The sequence below is a fragment of the Eleginops maclovinus genome, chromosome 17, assembly GCF_036324505.1.
Source record: "Eleginops maclovinus isolate JMC-PN-2008 ecotype Puerto Natales chromosome 17, JC_Emac_rtc_rv5, whole genome shotgun sequence".
Taxonomy (NCBI): Eukaryota; Metazoa; Chordata; class Actinopteri; order Perciformes; family Eleginopidae; genus Eleginops; species Eleginops maclovinus.
The window spans coordinates 9,908,214-9,926,439 of NC_086365.1; the positions used below are offsets into that span (position 1 = coordinate 9,908,214).

The window sequence follows — 18,226 nt, forward strand, 5'->3', positions numbered from 1 at the left end:
TGACCAGACGTAAGCAGTATATCATTTAGTTGGTTGGTTGGTTTTTTGGACGGGATCTCCCTTTACATTTCGGTGAATGGGCTGGGTTTAGTTTTGCCATATCATATCTGCCAACAAACCATATCACAAGTTCCTTCTGAAAAACATCAAAGCGTAGCTCAAAGAACAGGAGAATAAACTCTCAGTCAGTCAGTTGAAGTGACTTCAAACAGGAACTGGCATACGGGTGGGAGTCTTCCGTCATAAAGCCAATTCTTTTCCTCTCTCTGTTTGTTTGTCCTTCCCACTCATATCAACTCTCTCCGTCTGCCTTCCACTCCTACAGTTGTCTGGCTCTCACCCTCTCTGCTTTGGGAAAGAGACAACGTCCTCTGTAGTGATAAGAAAAGCAGATACAACCAGACATCTCCGGAGACTTAAGTCCTTTTTGGCTTAGTGCCAACAATCAATAGTGCAGAGTCATGGGTTGTGGACATTTTGCCATACAAAATCTACATAACAGAACTTGCTTAGTCGTTTAGCGTATCAAGCCCTACCACAAGTGCGATAGGCAGTTATATCAATCACATCTTCAGTTCATCTCTCCTGGAGCAAAAGTGTATTTCTTGCCCTCTGTCTCCTTAATCTGTCTCTCACAATTTAAGAAGTAATTACTTTCACCATCTTCCACTGCCGCACTCTCTGCCACTGTTCCTCTTCTCCCTGCACTCATGCTAGTGCCGGCCGGCTTCTTATTAAGATATAATCCTAGAGTATTCCAGACGTTCTTCAGTGTCGGTATAGGCAGCGGAAATGGAAGCACTTCAGGACTTCAGGTTCAGCATAGATTAATGCCAAAAGGAAAAGGGGTCCTCTACTTAACTGTAGGGTGACTTGTCCTTGAAGACTAGTTTGATTTTTAGACTTGTTTAATGTTATGGCCATTTTAACGGTCTGCATTTGTCGATGGCGACAGTTTTAGATTTAAAGTTGGTCATAAAAAAATATTATACCAGGTGTAGACTTGGGTCAGGGGTTATGTCTTCTAGGGATTCGGGGTAAACCTGGTCCGGCAAATATGGCAGCTGATAACAGGACTGCCACAGGCTACTGGTAGGGTTTAAGGGATTTGAGGCGGCACGAGAGAAGGGTTAGGGTTAGTTTATGTTTGAGGGTTCAATTTGCATACCAAGGTTATTATTATTAAGGACGACAGTGGCTTAGTCTGTAAGGGCTTGGACTGGGGTCCAAAGAGTCGCCGGTTCACGTCCCGACTGGAGTAAGCTGGTAGCTGGAGAGGTGCCAGCTCTCCTCCTGAGCCACTGCTGAGGTGCATTTTGTCGTACTGATTTGGTTGTGAATCAGTTCTTAAACTCATCGCCAAATTTTAGTTTTTTTTTTTTAAAGTAAATCTTGTTTCTTTCCAGACGTGACCCAGGTAGTCCCAAATCTCTGATTTACATAAGATTTCCTGTTTGTGTGTCCTGGTGATCTTTGCTTTAGCAACTCTGGCCGATATCTACAACCTTTTGGTATTTATGCTCTATTTACTGCAGATTACATCAAAGAGGATGATAGGATTTTTTCTCTTTTGGTCAAATCATTCTGTGTGTCATTGTCTCCTGACATTTCAAAAAAGTGACATAATGTAAACACGGATATTTTGACTTTTCTATGCAAAAGGTTGCAGTGATGTATTAGAGGTGAGTGAACCGCATCCATTATTTAATTTCCTCTTTGTGTTCCTATCCTTGCTGAAGCTCTCTGCTCTGCATATCAGTTCAAAATGAGTGACATTCTAATTTTCATGCTCAGAGAGGCAAGGACTGCAGATATTAATGGCTATGAGCTTTTGGTATCTTTCTCTTTTTTGCACCTGCTTTTTACATTTTCTCACAGCCTCTCCCTCACTCCTGCTTCCTGTTCTGCCTTTGAATCATTCAGGCAGCTTTCAGGGTCCAGACTGGAGCGTTGCTCACTCGTTGACTTGGCGTTGGTCCTGGATAAGATTAAGAAAATCTGCTCTCGAAAAAATGCTGAGTCACACAAGTGCCGTTTTATCGACAGTGCCAGTAGAGAGGCCCGTCAAAGGGACACAAAACACTTATTAAGACAGCATCATGCAGAACCAACACTGCGGATGCTGTGCAGTGGTTGGCTCTCAGCGCCTTTGCTCCATCTGCACTTCTCATTAAGATAGGGAATCATATTGTATATAAGCAGATGAACACGCCACACAGCTTGGCAAGGCAGGGATTCGGCTTCCTGAGGCAGCAGATGAACACATTTCCTCTTTCTCTTTTCCAGCAGGTTTCTTTCTCTGTTTTATGTTCATCAAATGCTTCGAATCATCAGTTCATTCAGCCAAAGCTGCTAATTTCCATAACTTAGCATTCTTTGTTTGTAGTTTCCTGACTTTGATTAATAGGAATCAATACCATGCTAATATAGTTTCCATCACTTATCAAAACTGATAAAAAGTGCTGGATGACTGATCCTGTCCTGATTCCAAGCATATTTATTATAGTTAGCGGGGATTAAGGGTTACTCTGTGTTAATCTGTAGTTCCTTTGAGACATCTGCACAGAAACCCATCAGATTGCCATGCTTTACTGTATGTAATCATGCTCCGCAGAGGACACTGCTTAATGCGAGGCTTTTATACCTTTTTTGGTTTGGTGATAGACCTGCAGAATAAATATACTCTGGATTTTAATGACCCTATTCCTTTAGGACGAAGTTGCTAGTTTTGCCACTTGCTGCTAAACAGGAATGTGTTTACCCTCATGGCCCTTTGTAAATGTTTATGTAAGAGCTTCATCCATTGTTGCCATGGACACAGCAATCGACAGCTGATGAGAGTATTACTAACACTCCCAAGCCAACTGTCCTGTCACCATCTATGCTCAGTTCATGCCTTCCCAGAGCGAAGGGACTGACAGCTACTGGCCCCGCCCTGTGATGTCATCTTGCCTCTGAATGTTCACGCATCCATCTCAGCGGGGAACCATGTGTCCGATGTTCTCCAGGAGACTGCTGTCAGTGATAATCCTCCAACCACCCCTTCCTCTGTATATGCTTAGCCGGCTCCCCCCGGGCCCCTGACTCAACCTGCAGGGGTGCTCACAACGCCGCTGTCTGACACACCATGAAATCACCCATATGGCCCCCTCCCAAGAGCAAAGCAAGAGGCAACACCTACGGTGCCACAGGGCGCGTTGTGAGGGCTTCCTCAGCAAATAGCACATATGTTTAAAGACCGAGACTCTCCCTGCTGCCGACTCATCTTCATCACACCCACCTTTCCCTCCACCCTGCTATCTTGCGTAATTTGATTTTCCGAGTCCATTGTTTTCTCGCCAGTGGCTGTTGGCATGGGGTAATGAAATTAAGCTCCATGTCCCTCCTCAACAAACTGTTTTTGCAGGGATCTTTTGTGACAGGGCCACACGCTTCCTCAGCGAATCTCAATCTCCCTGAAACCTCCTCCTCTACCAACACCTCTTATCCCAAATGCTTAGTCACACTGAAAAAAAGCATGTACACAGTACTGACTCTTGACATTTCCTAGGAAGTACTGTGGTTAGCTTTAAATTCCGTCAGACATGAAGCCTTGAATTAGAGGTTTGTCTTCCAAGGTTCATTTAGATCAATCTACGAGTAGTCTGACTTAAATGGTAATTACGGTTTCTTATTTTTAAGTTGTTTCCATCATTCCTATACGTAATGATGAGCTTTAAATGTGGGAACATGTTGACAAATCGCAATGTAGAGGTAATCATTTCAGTTTTACCACTAAATAAAGGTATTTGGACGATCACATAACCCTTTGGTTTATTTCCACTCATTAGCATGAGATTTTTGACAGCCTCACTTTTTTTTATTAGTGACTTAACTCTGTTTTGACATCTTTACAACACAGTTCGGAAGGAATGATGTTAGAGTTAATCCGGATACTTGCATCGTCCTGTGTCCCTCGACATTTTATTGAGAGTGAATGCATTTGCAAAAACGTACAAATGAACAACCCCGACAAATATGAATTCTCCTTTGGCTACTTTTTATTATTCACCATTTTTAAGACACCCTGATAAAGGCAACAAGGCGAAACACACACACACACACACACACACACACACACACACACACACACACACACACACACACACACACACACACACACACACACACACACACACACACACACACACACACACACTCTCTTTCCTTTCTCCCCACTCTTTTTCTTTGCAGAAAACAAACATATAAAGTGTGGAGAAGTATCAAAGGCAGAAAACAGGCAATCATTGAGCTCTTACAGTCAATACATTTTATCTTTCTGATTGAGAAAATACAATTTCTTCACATGCACCAAACCCACTTCCCTTTTATGAAATATTGTTTAATTGTACCATCGGTCCTGGAGCAGAGAACATAATTAAAAGGGAATTGCAGCACAGAACTGAACAATGCAACCTATTAAGCAGCAGAGAAAAGCAGACAGACAGCAGCCTGACATTTGCTGATACAGTAAACAAAAGTGCAGTTATTATCCGCAGTTATTCACAGTGCAGCAATCAGGAGGATTCAACGTAGGCTCTCGTCTTTGAAGACAGAGGTTGTTTTAAACATCTATGCCTCTTATTCCCCAATCGTTCTAGGTTTTCTTTTCCATTTGTACAGTTAGGACGTTTATTGTCTGCTGAACATTTCATTATTTCACTCATTTATGTCTAGTTCCAGTGTTTCTCTTGCCTGTCTCACAGATTGGCAAGAACTCCGAAGACAATGACATGAACAAAAGCTCAATGAACGCTGGTTTCACTAAGAGGCGTCAGCTGGACTTTTACTGATAGGGTTAATATTACATAGAGCAACGAATCCTTTCATGAGCAATTTTCTAAATCTCTTCCAAATGTGTTTTTTGTTTGTTTGTCCAATGAAATAGCCGTCATTATTTAATGCAATCTTTTCTAAAACAAAGACATTATGAAGATTCTTCAATGTGGAATTCATTGAGGATACGAGGGCATCGTAAAAGAGCATTCATCCAAAACTAACAATGTGGAATATTTAAACAAAATAATATATTTCCCATAAAAAAAGACATGATTTCAAGTAAATGCACTCAAAGGTTTGATTGCTCTGCTTCTTTCACTATCTTCTCTCTGTGCAGAACCCTAGCATAACAGTAACACCTGGAGACATCCATCTTTTCAAAATGATTCCCTGTTTTAATCTCAAGGCAAAAGTAATCCTTTCCATCTTAGAGATATCATAAACAATCCACTTGATTTTCCTGGTTTTACCCTAGGGTATATCTACTGTATCTCTCGTACTTCCCAAACTTCAACTGAAAGGTAGTCAGATGCAGAGGCATGGATGACATCTGACAGCTCCCAGCTCCATCCAGCACACCGGCCCATGTGTCCTGTCTGAATCCCGACCGCTGCAAAGACCTATAGACTAAGACAGACAGGCTGTCAGCTGCAGAGGCATGCTTCAAACTGTGCGTCCGGGGTTTAAACACAACTCCCAGTGAGGTATCCGCATCTGACCTGACAATGCTCACTCGCCCATAAACCGGAGACAAACTGTATGCAGATTCAACAAGTCAGCTGGTGCATCAGAGTCAGTTGTCATAGCACATGTTGTGAAACTGAGTCTGCATAGACAATGCCAGACTGAATCAGCAGCTCTTTTTCCAATATTTTTTCCATTCATAGACCGTTAGTGATCTTGTCAGTGTGGTGCAGCATCGGATGGACGCTCCTAGACTAGAGTGTCATTTTACAGGTGCTATAGTTATTTCCGTGCAGTGAAAGTCCAAGTCTCAGTTGAAATTGGACATGGTGTGTCTCAGCAGGTTCACCCTAAATAGCTGGGCAGAATTGTCTTTTTTTTTAAAGGAAAGGAGCTTTTTCTTTTAGGCAGTACAAGACCATAGAATTTTGTGCACCTGGAATTTTTTGTACCAGAGCTCCAGAACTGGAATCTGGTATCAGTCTTGAGTCCTGTCTCGACACCCCTTCTTGATTTGGAATTGTCTTGTGTGACGCCTAATGGAAATAAGTTAGTATTATGGGCAATTTATCCAAAACTCGTATCATTATGTCTGTCCAAAAGAGCAGAGAATACAATTTGGAAAGAAACGATTGCCATTATGGTCTAAAACCGGATTCAGTTTGCATTGGACTCCGTCTTAACTTGGCCTCCATTGCATTTGAGATTGGTCTTGACTTGGACTCAATTGTACCTCGTCTTGGACTTGATTAAGTTGGACTAGACTACAGCCCTTCCTACAATCCATTCAGTGTTATACCTTCAACAATACAATGATGTACCCCAGGTGACAAAAATATGCATTTTCATTGGTTGGCAGTAACATCATTGTCCATTTGTGTTATCTTTAGTTTGAATAAATGGTTTTCTGTTTTGGGCAATTCTTTGCAAACACTCTGTGACATTCCTTGAGCCAGTTTGTGGCAGTACTCCTCCTGTATTTCTATTTCTGAGCTGGCACAACTTCTCCCTGTGGAACTAGGGGAGTTCTCGCTCTGTCAAACACTTAGTATTCTCAGCTGGTTCCTGGACAGACTTGCAATCTCCTGTCACCAGTTGTCTAAGATGACATGCCATGTGTTTGTGTGTGTGCGTGTGTGTTTTTCGACCCTGCCTCCCAATGGTAGGTTATTCGAAATCAAAACAGGGATAGAATTCTCAGCATTTCACTCATTTTGCAGGAGACTTTAACTCTGGATGGTTGTAGGTGGCCTGTGGGTTGGTGCACGTTCTGTCAGAACCTTCATGGACAATTTCTGTAATCATATGAAACCACATTAAAAGCCCCTGGAAGTGAACAAGGTAAAGGAGGTGATGTTTGACATAATGATACCGGAAAGACACCAGTTCTCTGCCAGCATGATCTATATAAACAGAATCGAAATGTAGCGCCAATGAGAAAATATTTTGGTTGTGGGAGTTCTGGTTTTAAATAGAATAGTGTTATATCTGAGCTGGCTTTGGTTGCATATAGGTAAGCAGTCCCTGTGTGTAGCATAAGCTTATTGGACCGTTTACAATGAAGGACTCTACTATAATGTCCATTTTCTGGATATTCACTCGCCAGACTGGAACATCAAAGTATTTGCCGTTGTCCCGAGAGGCTAAATCGCCCTCAGATAAATCGTTAGCCAATTCTTACAGAGATTGCTTCCAGCCCTTTTATAGGACCCTTCGGTGCAACAGTGAATCTCCATCTCTTAGAACAGAGAGGAGAATAGTGGAGAAACCTCTAAGAGTTCCCTTTTTAGGTATAATTTCACAAGTAAATAGATCCCCGGACTTATCCTGTGATGCCAACGGGAGGTTTACACTTTGTTCTACCTTTAAAAAGCCTTGATAACTAAATGGACTGCCATGAAAGTTGGTATACACTCCTAACTTTCCTTTGGGATTAATTGCTTTTAGTTGGTGATCCCTTGCGCTACCATTAGACCAGCATGTTAACATTTTCCCTGAGAGCATGCCCTCCAGCTGTCCGATTTACGTATATCTTGTGTAGTAGTATCTGTGGTGGTAACAGCTCATCATATTTTATTGAATCAAGTTCATCCTCAACTTTTACCAGCAACTGTCTTAATTCTTTGTCATATTTACCCACGTCTGTCTGCTGGTCTTGGCTACAGGCAGGATATGATGACACATGGTGGTTCATCACTTGTAATCATGCAGGAGAAGGGTAGGTAACGCTGAGGACTCACAGGACATTGTTACCCAGAAGGAACATCTTCTTTAGTAAACCACGAGGGATTTTTGCTCCGTAATTGTTCTCTTCAATGCCAATACTTGTGTTGTCCGAGAGTGACATGAAAGATGCGGCTAAATGCTGAAGGGTAATCTGACCTGAGGGGGCAAAGAGAGGGGGATATGTTTCGAAAAGTAAAGCAAAACTCACGCTAATCAGTGTCAACAATCCGTTAGCGTTTTATTAAACCAAATGAAGCGAATACAGGGTCCTTGAGTGTAAATAATGGTTGAATAAATTAATGACAACAACAAACAGCTTCAACCTCAGGGGAGCATGAAATGACCAAAGGGTAGTGTAAAAGGAAACTGTCAGGGGAGGTCACAAAATATATTAAGAGTCGTCCTCTGGGGACCATGAATATCCTCGGCAATATTCATATCATTCTAGCCTACATGAATCATACATGAATTGAAGCAAAAAGTCTAAAAGCATGTATTATTGAAGAAAAGAACAGACCGATATAGTGTATGGGGGAAAAAAGGAACATCTACTACCAAGCAAAGAGAGTCCTGTGTGGAGTCAGGACTTCTACACTGCCACCGACTGTCAAGCAGCTCCCACCGACTCCCTGCCTCACTGTAAAGGGCAGGGGTCACCATGGTTACAGCGTGACTGACAGGTCCCCTGACAGGGAGTTCCACACGAGCTCCTTCCTCATAACGTCGTGCAGAAATGACTCGAGGACAGTAAGCCTTGAAAATGCTTCAACAGGCGGCATTTATTTTCTATTAATATCATTTTCTACGAATATTTCCTGGAGGTTGTTTCCATATCTGTCGCAGAAGGGTATTAAAGGATTAGGGAGAACTTCTTGCATTAAGCGCCATTTTCATGCGTTCTTCATGTTGAATGTGTCATTCATGGTTTATTTTGGGCAACCTAAACACTTTAGTTTGAAGGGTACTTAATCCTCTGAGAAATTTCCACCAAGAAGGGACATTTGGAAAGGTAAGGGGAACATGACATTTTTTTGTTAAAGAAGACTAAACCGGATATCAAAAGGCAGATTAATACTCCATGCCATCACAGTGGATGCTGGGTGTGAAGGGGGAAAGATGAAAGACCATGTACAGCATGTAATACATGAGGGTTTTTTTTTTCTCGTCCAACATTTATGCTCTGAGGCCAAATGTTTTGACCTTTCTCGCCCCACCACATGGTCCCCTCTACCCGAGCGCTGTGTAAGCCCCCGGCCTCCTCCTTACCTCCCCCATGCTTCCCCCAGCAGAACAGCTCACCCGTGACATTCTAATCTACTTGGAGAAGCGGAGTCCGGGTTTTTTTTTCCGCTCGCAGCTCTTCCTCCTCTCTCTTGCTTTTCATAACTTGTCGTTGTCACTGTCATTACCCTCCTGCAGAGCGCACAGTTGTCCTTGTGGCAGAGCCCGGCCTTATTCACACACTGTCTCTTTCTGTTTGCCCTGACTGTGTCGATTTGCCCAGTGGATCAGATTTATGAAACTAAACTTAGATTCAATATTACGAACGGTCAAGAAGCAGTTGGGAAGTCTCTGCTTTTACATTCCTGCAATCTCTGACAGATTCAGTAATTTCATGGAAGACTATGAGAGCATAAACTCTCCCCCTTCTCACTATCCCACCATTACTTGTTTGAAACTTGTGCATCTCATAACAAAGCTGTGTTAAACTGCCAAGACTTGTGCTTAAAATGAAGTGAAGAAAATGCATCCATGGAGTTATCTGAGAAGGCTTCAGGCAGCATCCTCTTTAAAAAATACAAAATAACCATTATATCTTTCCATAGTAAATAAGATTTCTCTATAGAACCTAAAAATAAACCAAACTGAGTTAAGCTCGGTAACGTAATCCACTCTGCAGGTGTACATTTGGAGCGCCATGTTGATGAAACCCAGAAACGACTCATGCATTAAATTATTTAGCTCTGACTAATACCCTTCACTCATCAAGACCGATGGAAAAAACATTACGGAGGAGATCAGGTGTCTTCTGAGGCTTAATGCTGTACTTCTTGTTTGATTCATCCGTAAATATTTTTGCTCGACCCTTTCCCTTCTTGCTCATCTGGAATTGAATAGGATTCAGGAGCAGCTTTTAATCTGTAAAGGAATCCTCAACTTTAACTTTATTATTGTGTTTTTTGTCTTTGGTAAATCATAACTGTTTTCTTGCTTTGTTCAAACAGACTACGGGTGAGTTGGAGTGTCCTCACCCCGGTTATTGCTCCTTTTCTGGCTCATAGTTGTGTTTTCTCTTCAGTACAGGAACATTACAGCTATCCTCTTCCTCCATCAAATCCTCATCGCTGCTTAATACTGTATCTTCACACTACATGTGGAGTGTGCTTTTTACGGTTAACTGTTTCCTGCTCTGTTAAGTTTGTACTGTGTATGTACTCCCACTTTTTCCTCTGTGTTTTCTCAGTTTAGTGCTTTTTTTTTGCCTCTAGCGGAACGGCCATCCGAACCACAGCCAAAGCACTCCAAACACTGAGTTTAAAAGTCACATAATTAGTCAGCACTGTGTGAAACGTCACATTGAAATAAATCAGGTCCCTCTGTGCTACGTGTAGGTCTTCAGTTCAGTCTTTTTCGGTCTTAGTCCGGCAACATTTGTTACTAAATCACAATTAGTCATGAATTATGATTTAGCTAAATGTTAGAACACATTTCCTCCCTGAAAGCTGGATGTGATAGCTGGTTTGTGGCAGTTACTCTCAGGGTGTGGGAGTTTTGCTAAGCCACTGAGTCAAAATGCATCTGTACAGCTTACATTAGAACTGGACTGGTGTGTGTCTGTGACTCATTATGGACTGGTGGGGATGAATGTGTTGTTTTCTGCCTGCAGGAAGTGTTATAAGTGCTTATTCTAGCGATGTTAAAGAAAATCTCTCCTTTCGTGTTTCCTCAGACTTGCGGCGGATGACGGCAGGTTTCATGGGCATGGCGGTGGCCATCATCCTGTTCGGTTGGACCATTGGTGTGCTCGGCTGCTGCTGGGACAGAGGCCTCATGCAGTATGTGGCCGGCCTCCTCTTCCTCATGGGAGGTGAGTCACACTCTGGAGAGATCAGGCCAACACATATTCCTTATAACATACTCATGAAATAATGAAGTTATCTAGATTAATGAGTTACCCAACCATTATAATTGATAACTGTGAGAATAAAAATGATTATTATGAAAGATGTCAAGGTGATTAGATAAATAAATTGTCCTGTGGTAAGTGAATTTGTCATATTTAGTCATCCTTATTCAGTTTTTTTGACACATTTTGTGAAAACTGCTGACATTTCCATCGTTTTATGTCATCATTCAGATTATATTTAGCATTTCAAACAATCTAGGCTTGCAAAAATGTCACTTGGTTCCTTTCTCCCAGGTTCTGTTGTTGAGATTGGCCACTTTAAGCTTAGTAAGTAAATGAATCTGTTCCATTCTAACGGTGCTCATTATGTGCTGCAGCTGTATCTCCATTTTTATGTAAATAAAAAAAAAAGCTTTCTTTAAATTGTCTCATCTTAGTCATGGAAATGAAGTTAGCTTTTCAGCTGCTGAAACAATGTGCCCAGATTAATTGTATTTTAAAAAGTGGTAGGAGACAATCAGGAACAGTGACTGTGCCGGATTGTTGTTCGCTAAGCTATTGTTTTTAGCACATAATTCCCTCTTAAACCACCAATTATCCTTGTGGGATTTGTTTTTGAGCAGATTAAACAAAGCTAATATAAGATATTAATCTGTGTACTTGAGAGGTATGGAAGGTGTATCATTAAATTCAGACAGGCTAGTTGCTTTCCCCGGCTGGTGGTCTTCATGCTACGCTAGGCTAACCCCCTTTTCCATGTTAGCCCTGTGATTTTACGACCATTAGAAATACTCAAACTAATTACCAACACTTCCTGTGACAAGGTGGAAAGAGAAAATATAATTCTAATGTGGGAAAGTGAAGTCATTTCAGCGAGCATATCCAGCCACTGCATCCCTCAAGCACACAGCGAGACACGTAACCCTGTGTGTCTTAGTTTCTGGCAGTGGGCAGTCAGTAGTAGCCTCACACACACACTGAATGCTGTGTGCTGGCAGAAGGCAACTGCACACTCAATTATGATGCGCTGTGGATTAGTGTTGTGCCCTACAGTTGTATAATGAACAGGCAATTAAAAAGTCAATTATTTTGCTTGGCAATAAAGGCACAAGAAATAGCCTGGGTCAGTCTGCAGTGACCGAATCACTGCAAAGCAGCCCTCAGGGTCACAGCTCTCCCACAATAGAGCCACATTTAGCCCTGTATCTCCAAACGCTACTAAAGCTACTACCAAGCAAAGAGAGCCTGTGTGGAGTCATGACTTCTACACTGCCACCGACTGTTATTGCTACTAAACACATTCCCAAGTAAAAGATTCATTCAGATGGGATAAAGTGGACTGATTACTAAACCATTTTTGCAATTTTAAAAGTAAGAGATGTCAGCGGTTTGGTGGCGTGTTCTCCTTGAAATCTCTTGGGATGTTGCCAATAGTTAAGTGTAGCAGAGAGAAATTGGACCACAATATAATGCAGATATATGGCACCATAAACACTTTCAAGGAGAGGCTGTCTCAAAGTGTGCACCACCATCTCCAGTAGCATTTACTACAGCAGGCTTGTCACCATTGCATTTGCGACAATAAACCCCCATTTTTAAGGTTTAGCGGAAAATATCCATATACCTTGGTTTCATATGGATATGGTCAACACTGACTTGAGATCACACATAACATGAAACATGGCCACTATAAGCTAATCCCAAATGAATAGAAATCCAGCGTCTTTCCCTTTTCTCTTTTAGATGGGTTGAATGGCCATGTCGACACGTTTTGTTTCCTGTTTGCAACTTCTACCTCTTCTGTTTCTGTTTACTGGTCTGAGTTTTGCCCAAGACTTACTTGACGTTTACCTGGAACCACGACTTCTGTGACAGAGCTTTAATGTTTTCCTCTTGTTCAACGCTTTTGTTTTGTCTTTGCAGGAACATTCTGCATCATCTCCCTCTGCACCTGCGTTGCCGGCATCAACTTCGAGCTTTCCCGTTACCCAAGGTACCTGTACGGCCTGCCTGATGACATCGGCCACGGCTACGGCTGGTCCATGTTCTGCGCCTGGGGGGGTCTCGGCCTCACCCTCATCGCCGGCTTCTTCTGCACCCTGGCTCCTTCTGTCCAGCCGATCCCTCGATCCACCTGCCCCAAATCCAGACAGGAGAACGGCACCGTCTGCTAAAGCTGGCAGCCGTTTGGACCAACCAACTGAACCCTGCAGATGGATAACAGGGAAACTGTTCCATGTCTTCATCCTTCCACTTCATCTCCAGTCTTTCCTGGTTACAGATTTCTTTTTTTATTTGTGTGTGTGTGTGTTGGGTGTCTTGATGATCTTGAAATTAACAGAAAAACACTGAAGAACTAAAGAAATATTATCAAAAATTTGAAGTTGTGCTTGTTTTGTTGTTGTGGAGCAGACACCGAAACGGACCTTGACCATGAAAGGTTCGGAAGGAAATATGCGGAGACACTGAAGGACTACATTTTGGATTGGTTATACCGAGAGGGGCTTTGGACCCCTAAAGGTGATGGACAATGGTGTTAAATCTGGGAACAGCTTCTATAAACTGGTCTACTGTGAGTGTGGAGAACTCATTTAACAGTTAAATTGGTAGGCTCAAGTTTCTCTGTTGGACTTATTGGAGCCTCCTTTGGGATAATTCACCAGGGAATGGACCAGACTTGAAACTATATGACTTATGTGGTCTTGGATCATGTTAAGTGGCCATCTGTTCCAGTATCTATGGTCCCTAAAGTTACTCGGGACATGCGAGCAGCGAGGAGACCCAGGACTTCCACTGTTGTACATTACTGTACAGAATATTCTAGAGACAACCAGGAACCGTCATGTTGGACCATTTTCATTCTCGTGTAGATGCATTCCATTCTGTCTGATGACCCCGTCTGCCATTTAGCATTTTATACATGCATTCCTCTTTTTCTTCAAAGTGTTTTATCCTTTTTATTGAGCTCTCCATGTTGGGAACAACAACTGAGTGTACGTTCAGAGCAAATGTTTTTCCATCGTAGTCGTAGACTGAACTGTGTGTGTATGAGTGTGTGTATGTGTGGGGAGGGGGTTTGTTTTGCAGTCTCTACAGAAAAAAGTTGTAAAAAAATGATCATAGTGACAAAGTGGAGCCCTGCCTTCGGGGATGTATAAAGGCAGGAGCTTTGATGAGCAGAACGGCACAATGGAGGGATGTAGTATCCTGTTAAACCCAACTGACTTCTCCCTTGTCATCTTTTTCGGGAGATTCCCAGCACACATGGCAGATCAAGAAGAGTTTGTTTTAAAAGGGAGTAGCATATTCCACTCTCTGCTGCCTTGAGCGACTGTGGAAGGCTCCAGTAATTGCATCCGACGACGCTTCGCCTTTTCTTCCTGGGAATCTGTGAAGCTCTGCTGTTTCTCAGAGCGTACGCCTCTTTATTTCTTTCTTTTACCACCAGCCAGGACCTGTTTCCTGCAGGGCGTCCTCTATCTAAACGGTAACAGAACAGTATCAAAGTCCAGGGTTAAAAGTGTTCACCTTACTGAGTGAATACGTCTAGACTGAGTAAGAAAATGTTCTGAATTCTTCAAGTTCCCTGACCCCAATCGTGTCATAATTCAGAATACACACTAACCTGGGCTTGAATATTTCTATGCACATACCTGATGATAATAATCAGTTCTCACCAACTGGTTTAGATATATCCAGTCATTAGAACTATACAATACAGAGAGCAGGCATTGTAAGGTAGTGGGACCACAGTCAACGACATCCTCCAATGGAACCATCTACTAAAAGGACAGTAGAGCTAATCCAAAAACAACTGATATCATTTTATAGAATTCAACATTAACCGGCTTTCACTTGTAATTTTGCAGCTCGTGGGTGGGTGCAGTTTGCCCCGCCAAATCATTACAATGGACGTGATAACAGCTGATGGCGGCCATGATCTGTGTTGATAAGGTGCGAAACGGTCGTTTACGGAAAGAATGAGTCAACATGTGTCACTAACCCTAACAAATATCAACAGTCAAGTCATTATATAATGTATTCCAGTCAATAAAATGAATCTAATGAAATAAATAACCTAAGTTGAAAAGAAAGTGGAGTTTTTGTGAGGCAGTACAGTACATTGGCCAACATTGTGCGATGGGTAACATATTTAGGGCCCGGTATAACATTTGTTGTCGCTGGTTCAAATCCGCATGAACTGTTGGCTTGTTTGCAATGTGTATGATCTTGGAAATTAACTCAGTGATTAGCAGTGACACAGGCTTGTCTGTGTGGTTCTAAAGAAAACTAAACTAGGAGAATAAGGGGGAACAGTGCTGCAGGTGACAGCTGCTATGTGGGTTAACATATTCAATGTAAACCACTAACCTTGCTGTACACAGCTAAACCTCAACTAAAGACCAGGATAATGACATCTGACAGTCAGGGTTTTCAATGGTAATGTCATTGTTATCTGAAGACATCTAACAGGGTTGTCTTTTTTTGATCATATAATTTCCCATTATCTGGGGATACTCATGTTCTTTCATGTGTGTTTCGTCATGGAAGCCTTCAAACAGGCCTCTTAGACGAGCCCAGATATCATAAACTGAGGCAGACACTTTTCTTTGACATTTTTCCAAATTACTTTCAGGATATTTTTTAACGTTTTTTTCATAATTACAGTTTACTTATTCCATTTAGAATGTATATACATTTTTAAATGTTTTACAGTCATATGAATAAGTGGGTATAGTATATAAATAATTGTTTGAGTTCTATATTTTACCCAGTTATTCGTGTGATAGTTTTTCGTTAACGACAACATGATGTATTTAATACTGAACACAATGTGGCTCCATGGCAGCTCTCTAGTGCTACTGATTGGCTACATTTTCTCCATCTACCATTAGGCATTGCATATCTATTTGAATCACATGACACTCATAGGCGCAGAAGATTGGCTGAGAGAAAAAGAGAAACATCCGTATAAATCATATTTAAAAGCAAACAACCAAACTCGATACACAGGTCAGGTTTGGGTTAGCAACCAGATTTCTATTACCATCCCTCTATTCATTTCAGTCAGCCGATAGGTCAAACTCAGTGTCGACCAGTAAGAGGAGTTAGCTGGTAAGCACCCTGGCATGGATTTATAGTATCTTCGACGACCAGATTGAACGACGACTCCCCCAAACAACTGGACTCCCTTCCAGATATCTACCAACACACCAGGCCAACAGCTGGGTCACTGATGAAGAAGGTTTAAGGACAGCGATACTTCAACTTCCATTGTGGACTGATGGTCAAAACTAAAGTGATCTCTCAACCTTTAACATCAGTAATGTGTCTGTTTAGTAAACATTAATAAAATTGGAGAAAAAAAAGGAAAATGTTCAACTGTGGAATGTAAAATCACAACAAAATAAATCTCATCGGTGTGTTTACTAAAACGGCTGGTTGTCGTGAATAAGTTAGAAAGAGTCTTTAAGGTTTAAATGTGGCAACAGGACAAGTGTTCTCAACAAGAGCAGAGGATGTTTGTCTTAAGATGGCTTACTGGTGATGGATACAAATCTTCAGTATTCACGTGAAATTGGTACGCTTCTTTTGACCACATTTCTGGCAATCTAACCTAACACACATTTTAAAAAAACCATTGAACTCACAAGGAACGAACCAGGAAATGCCAACTCATTTACCAGTTTAAGACTCAATCCTGCAACACTCGTTGCCAGGCACAGTGTCAGTGCCTCTCCATTGAGGCAGTTCCAGGCCTGGTTTCGGAGCCAAATACCAATTTACATCCAGTTTTTCCTGTTTCCACTTCAGAGGGGGCAACGCGAGCACCAAATCTATGCCTGGCCAGCACATAGAGCCAAGGGAATACAACTAAAAGTAGAACATGTTGTAGAAGAAGAGGAAGTTGTTGAAGAATAATGCTCAATCTTGCTTCCAGTTCCGCCAACGCAGTAAGGGAAATTTGCACTAAAGCGGAGTTAGACAAATGGGGGAATCCAACCTTCTCTTCCTGTCTCGAGTTGGGAAAGGAGGATCTCAAGACCAAATAACACTGTTTTTAATATAGTTTTATGATTCACTCCTGCGCTTATCATTAAGACCTGTGAGAACATATTAGATTATCAGGGTTTTAATCGTTAAGAATACTGTGGAATTGTTAAAGTTGAAAAAAGGACCATTCATTTTGAAGCTTTTGGATGATTAAGGTGTTAATGATGATCGTTTGGGTTGGTCTGAAGCTCTACTTTCCCAGCAGACGTATAGAATCATCATTCTTCTGATATGAAAGTGGAAAAATAGAAAGTGTGGCGGGGTGGTGTGGTTAAATTCAAATGATAATGAAGTGGGACGGAGGACCGACAACGCCACCTGGGGACTTGCACCCCAGGATATAAACATAAAGAGAGTAGGACACAGGTTCAGGACTGACGGGCAGAGACGTGTTTCACAATAAATAAAGGAAACCGTGCTGGAAGACAAAATAATGGGTTATAAAAACAAGAATTACTCAGCTTTAAAATTATCTTTATTATATAATGGGATTAAAATCGTTATCTAAAATGTGACATTTAAAAGAAACTAAATCTGAAGTGAGCTGAGGCCAGTTAATGGGGTGGCAGGCTACTTCTTGTGCCACAAGGGTGCAACCAAATACTCACCAGGTGCAGCCACAGCAAACCACACAAGCAAACAGGTCAGTCACTCGTGCTCCCCGGTGATCTTCACCACAACAAATAGTGAGGGTGACTAGCCCCCCCAATGACCGGCACTCAGCTTTACTAACGGAAATAAGAAATAACTGAAAACAAGGTTAAACAAACAAAGGGGAATCCCAGTTGGCGAAACACAAACTAACTGAAACTAAAATATAAAGAGAAAGGCAACACAAGCTAACCCCAATCAATATAAACAAAACAAGCAAAAATGCTAAATAAACAATATGAACTAAATCAAAACAGTATAAACCCAACAGTAAACTGGCCTAAACAAAACTGCAGCAGGTGAACCTAAAAGCAATGGTAAAAGCAATCTGGTTAGAAATTGGCTACCATGAGGCACAAACAACTGAGGTTCTTTGCTCTACTCACCACAGGAAGAAAGAGTCACCGGACAAACTGCAAGGAAACAGCAAGTGAGCTTAACACAAACTAGAAGTAACTGAGACATACTTTGAGAGAGACAGCCTACCTGCACCACCGACCGTGAAGGCAGAGCCAAAGGGAAGAACAATTGCAGCAGGTGCAATTTATACTCTGCCCTAATTAGGGGAGTGGTTTGGGGGGGAGGAGTGAGGCCCTGAGCTGCATTCCCAAGCACCCCACAAAAGCATCCTGCTCTAGAAACAAATTCTCTGTTTAAATGGAGTAC

At 41.9% G+C, this 18,226-nt stretch overlaps 1 protein-coding gene across 1 annotated transcript in view; it reads left to right on the forward strand.

The window, feature by feature from the left end:
* Nucleotides 1–16,239, forward strand: part of tmem178bb (transmembrane protein 178Bb) — a 69,959-nt gene extending 53,720 nt beyond the window's left edge. Inside the window, exons 4-5 of the mRNA XM_063905896.1 lie at nt 10,679–10,816; nt 12,779–16,239. Coding sequence (XP_063761966.1) covers nt 10,679–10,816; nt 12,779–13,029 — 389 coding nt within the window. The 3' untranslated portion in view covers nt 13,030–16,239. The remainder of the gene's footprint in view (nt 1–10,678; nt 10,817–12,778) is intronic.
* Nucleotides 16,240–18,226: the final 1,987 nt, after the last annotated feature.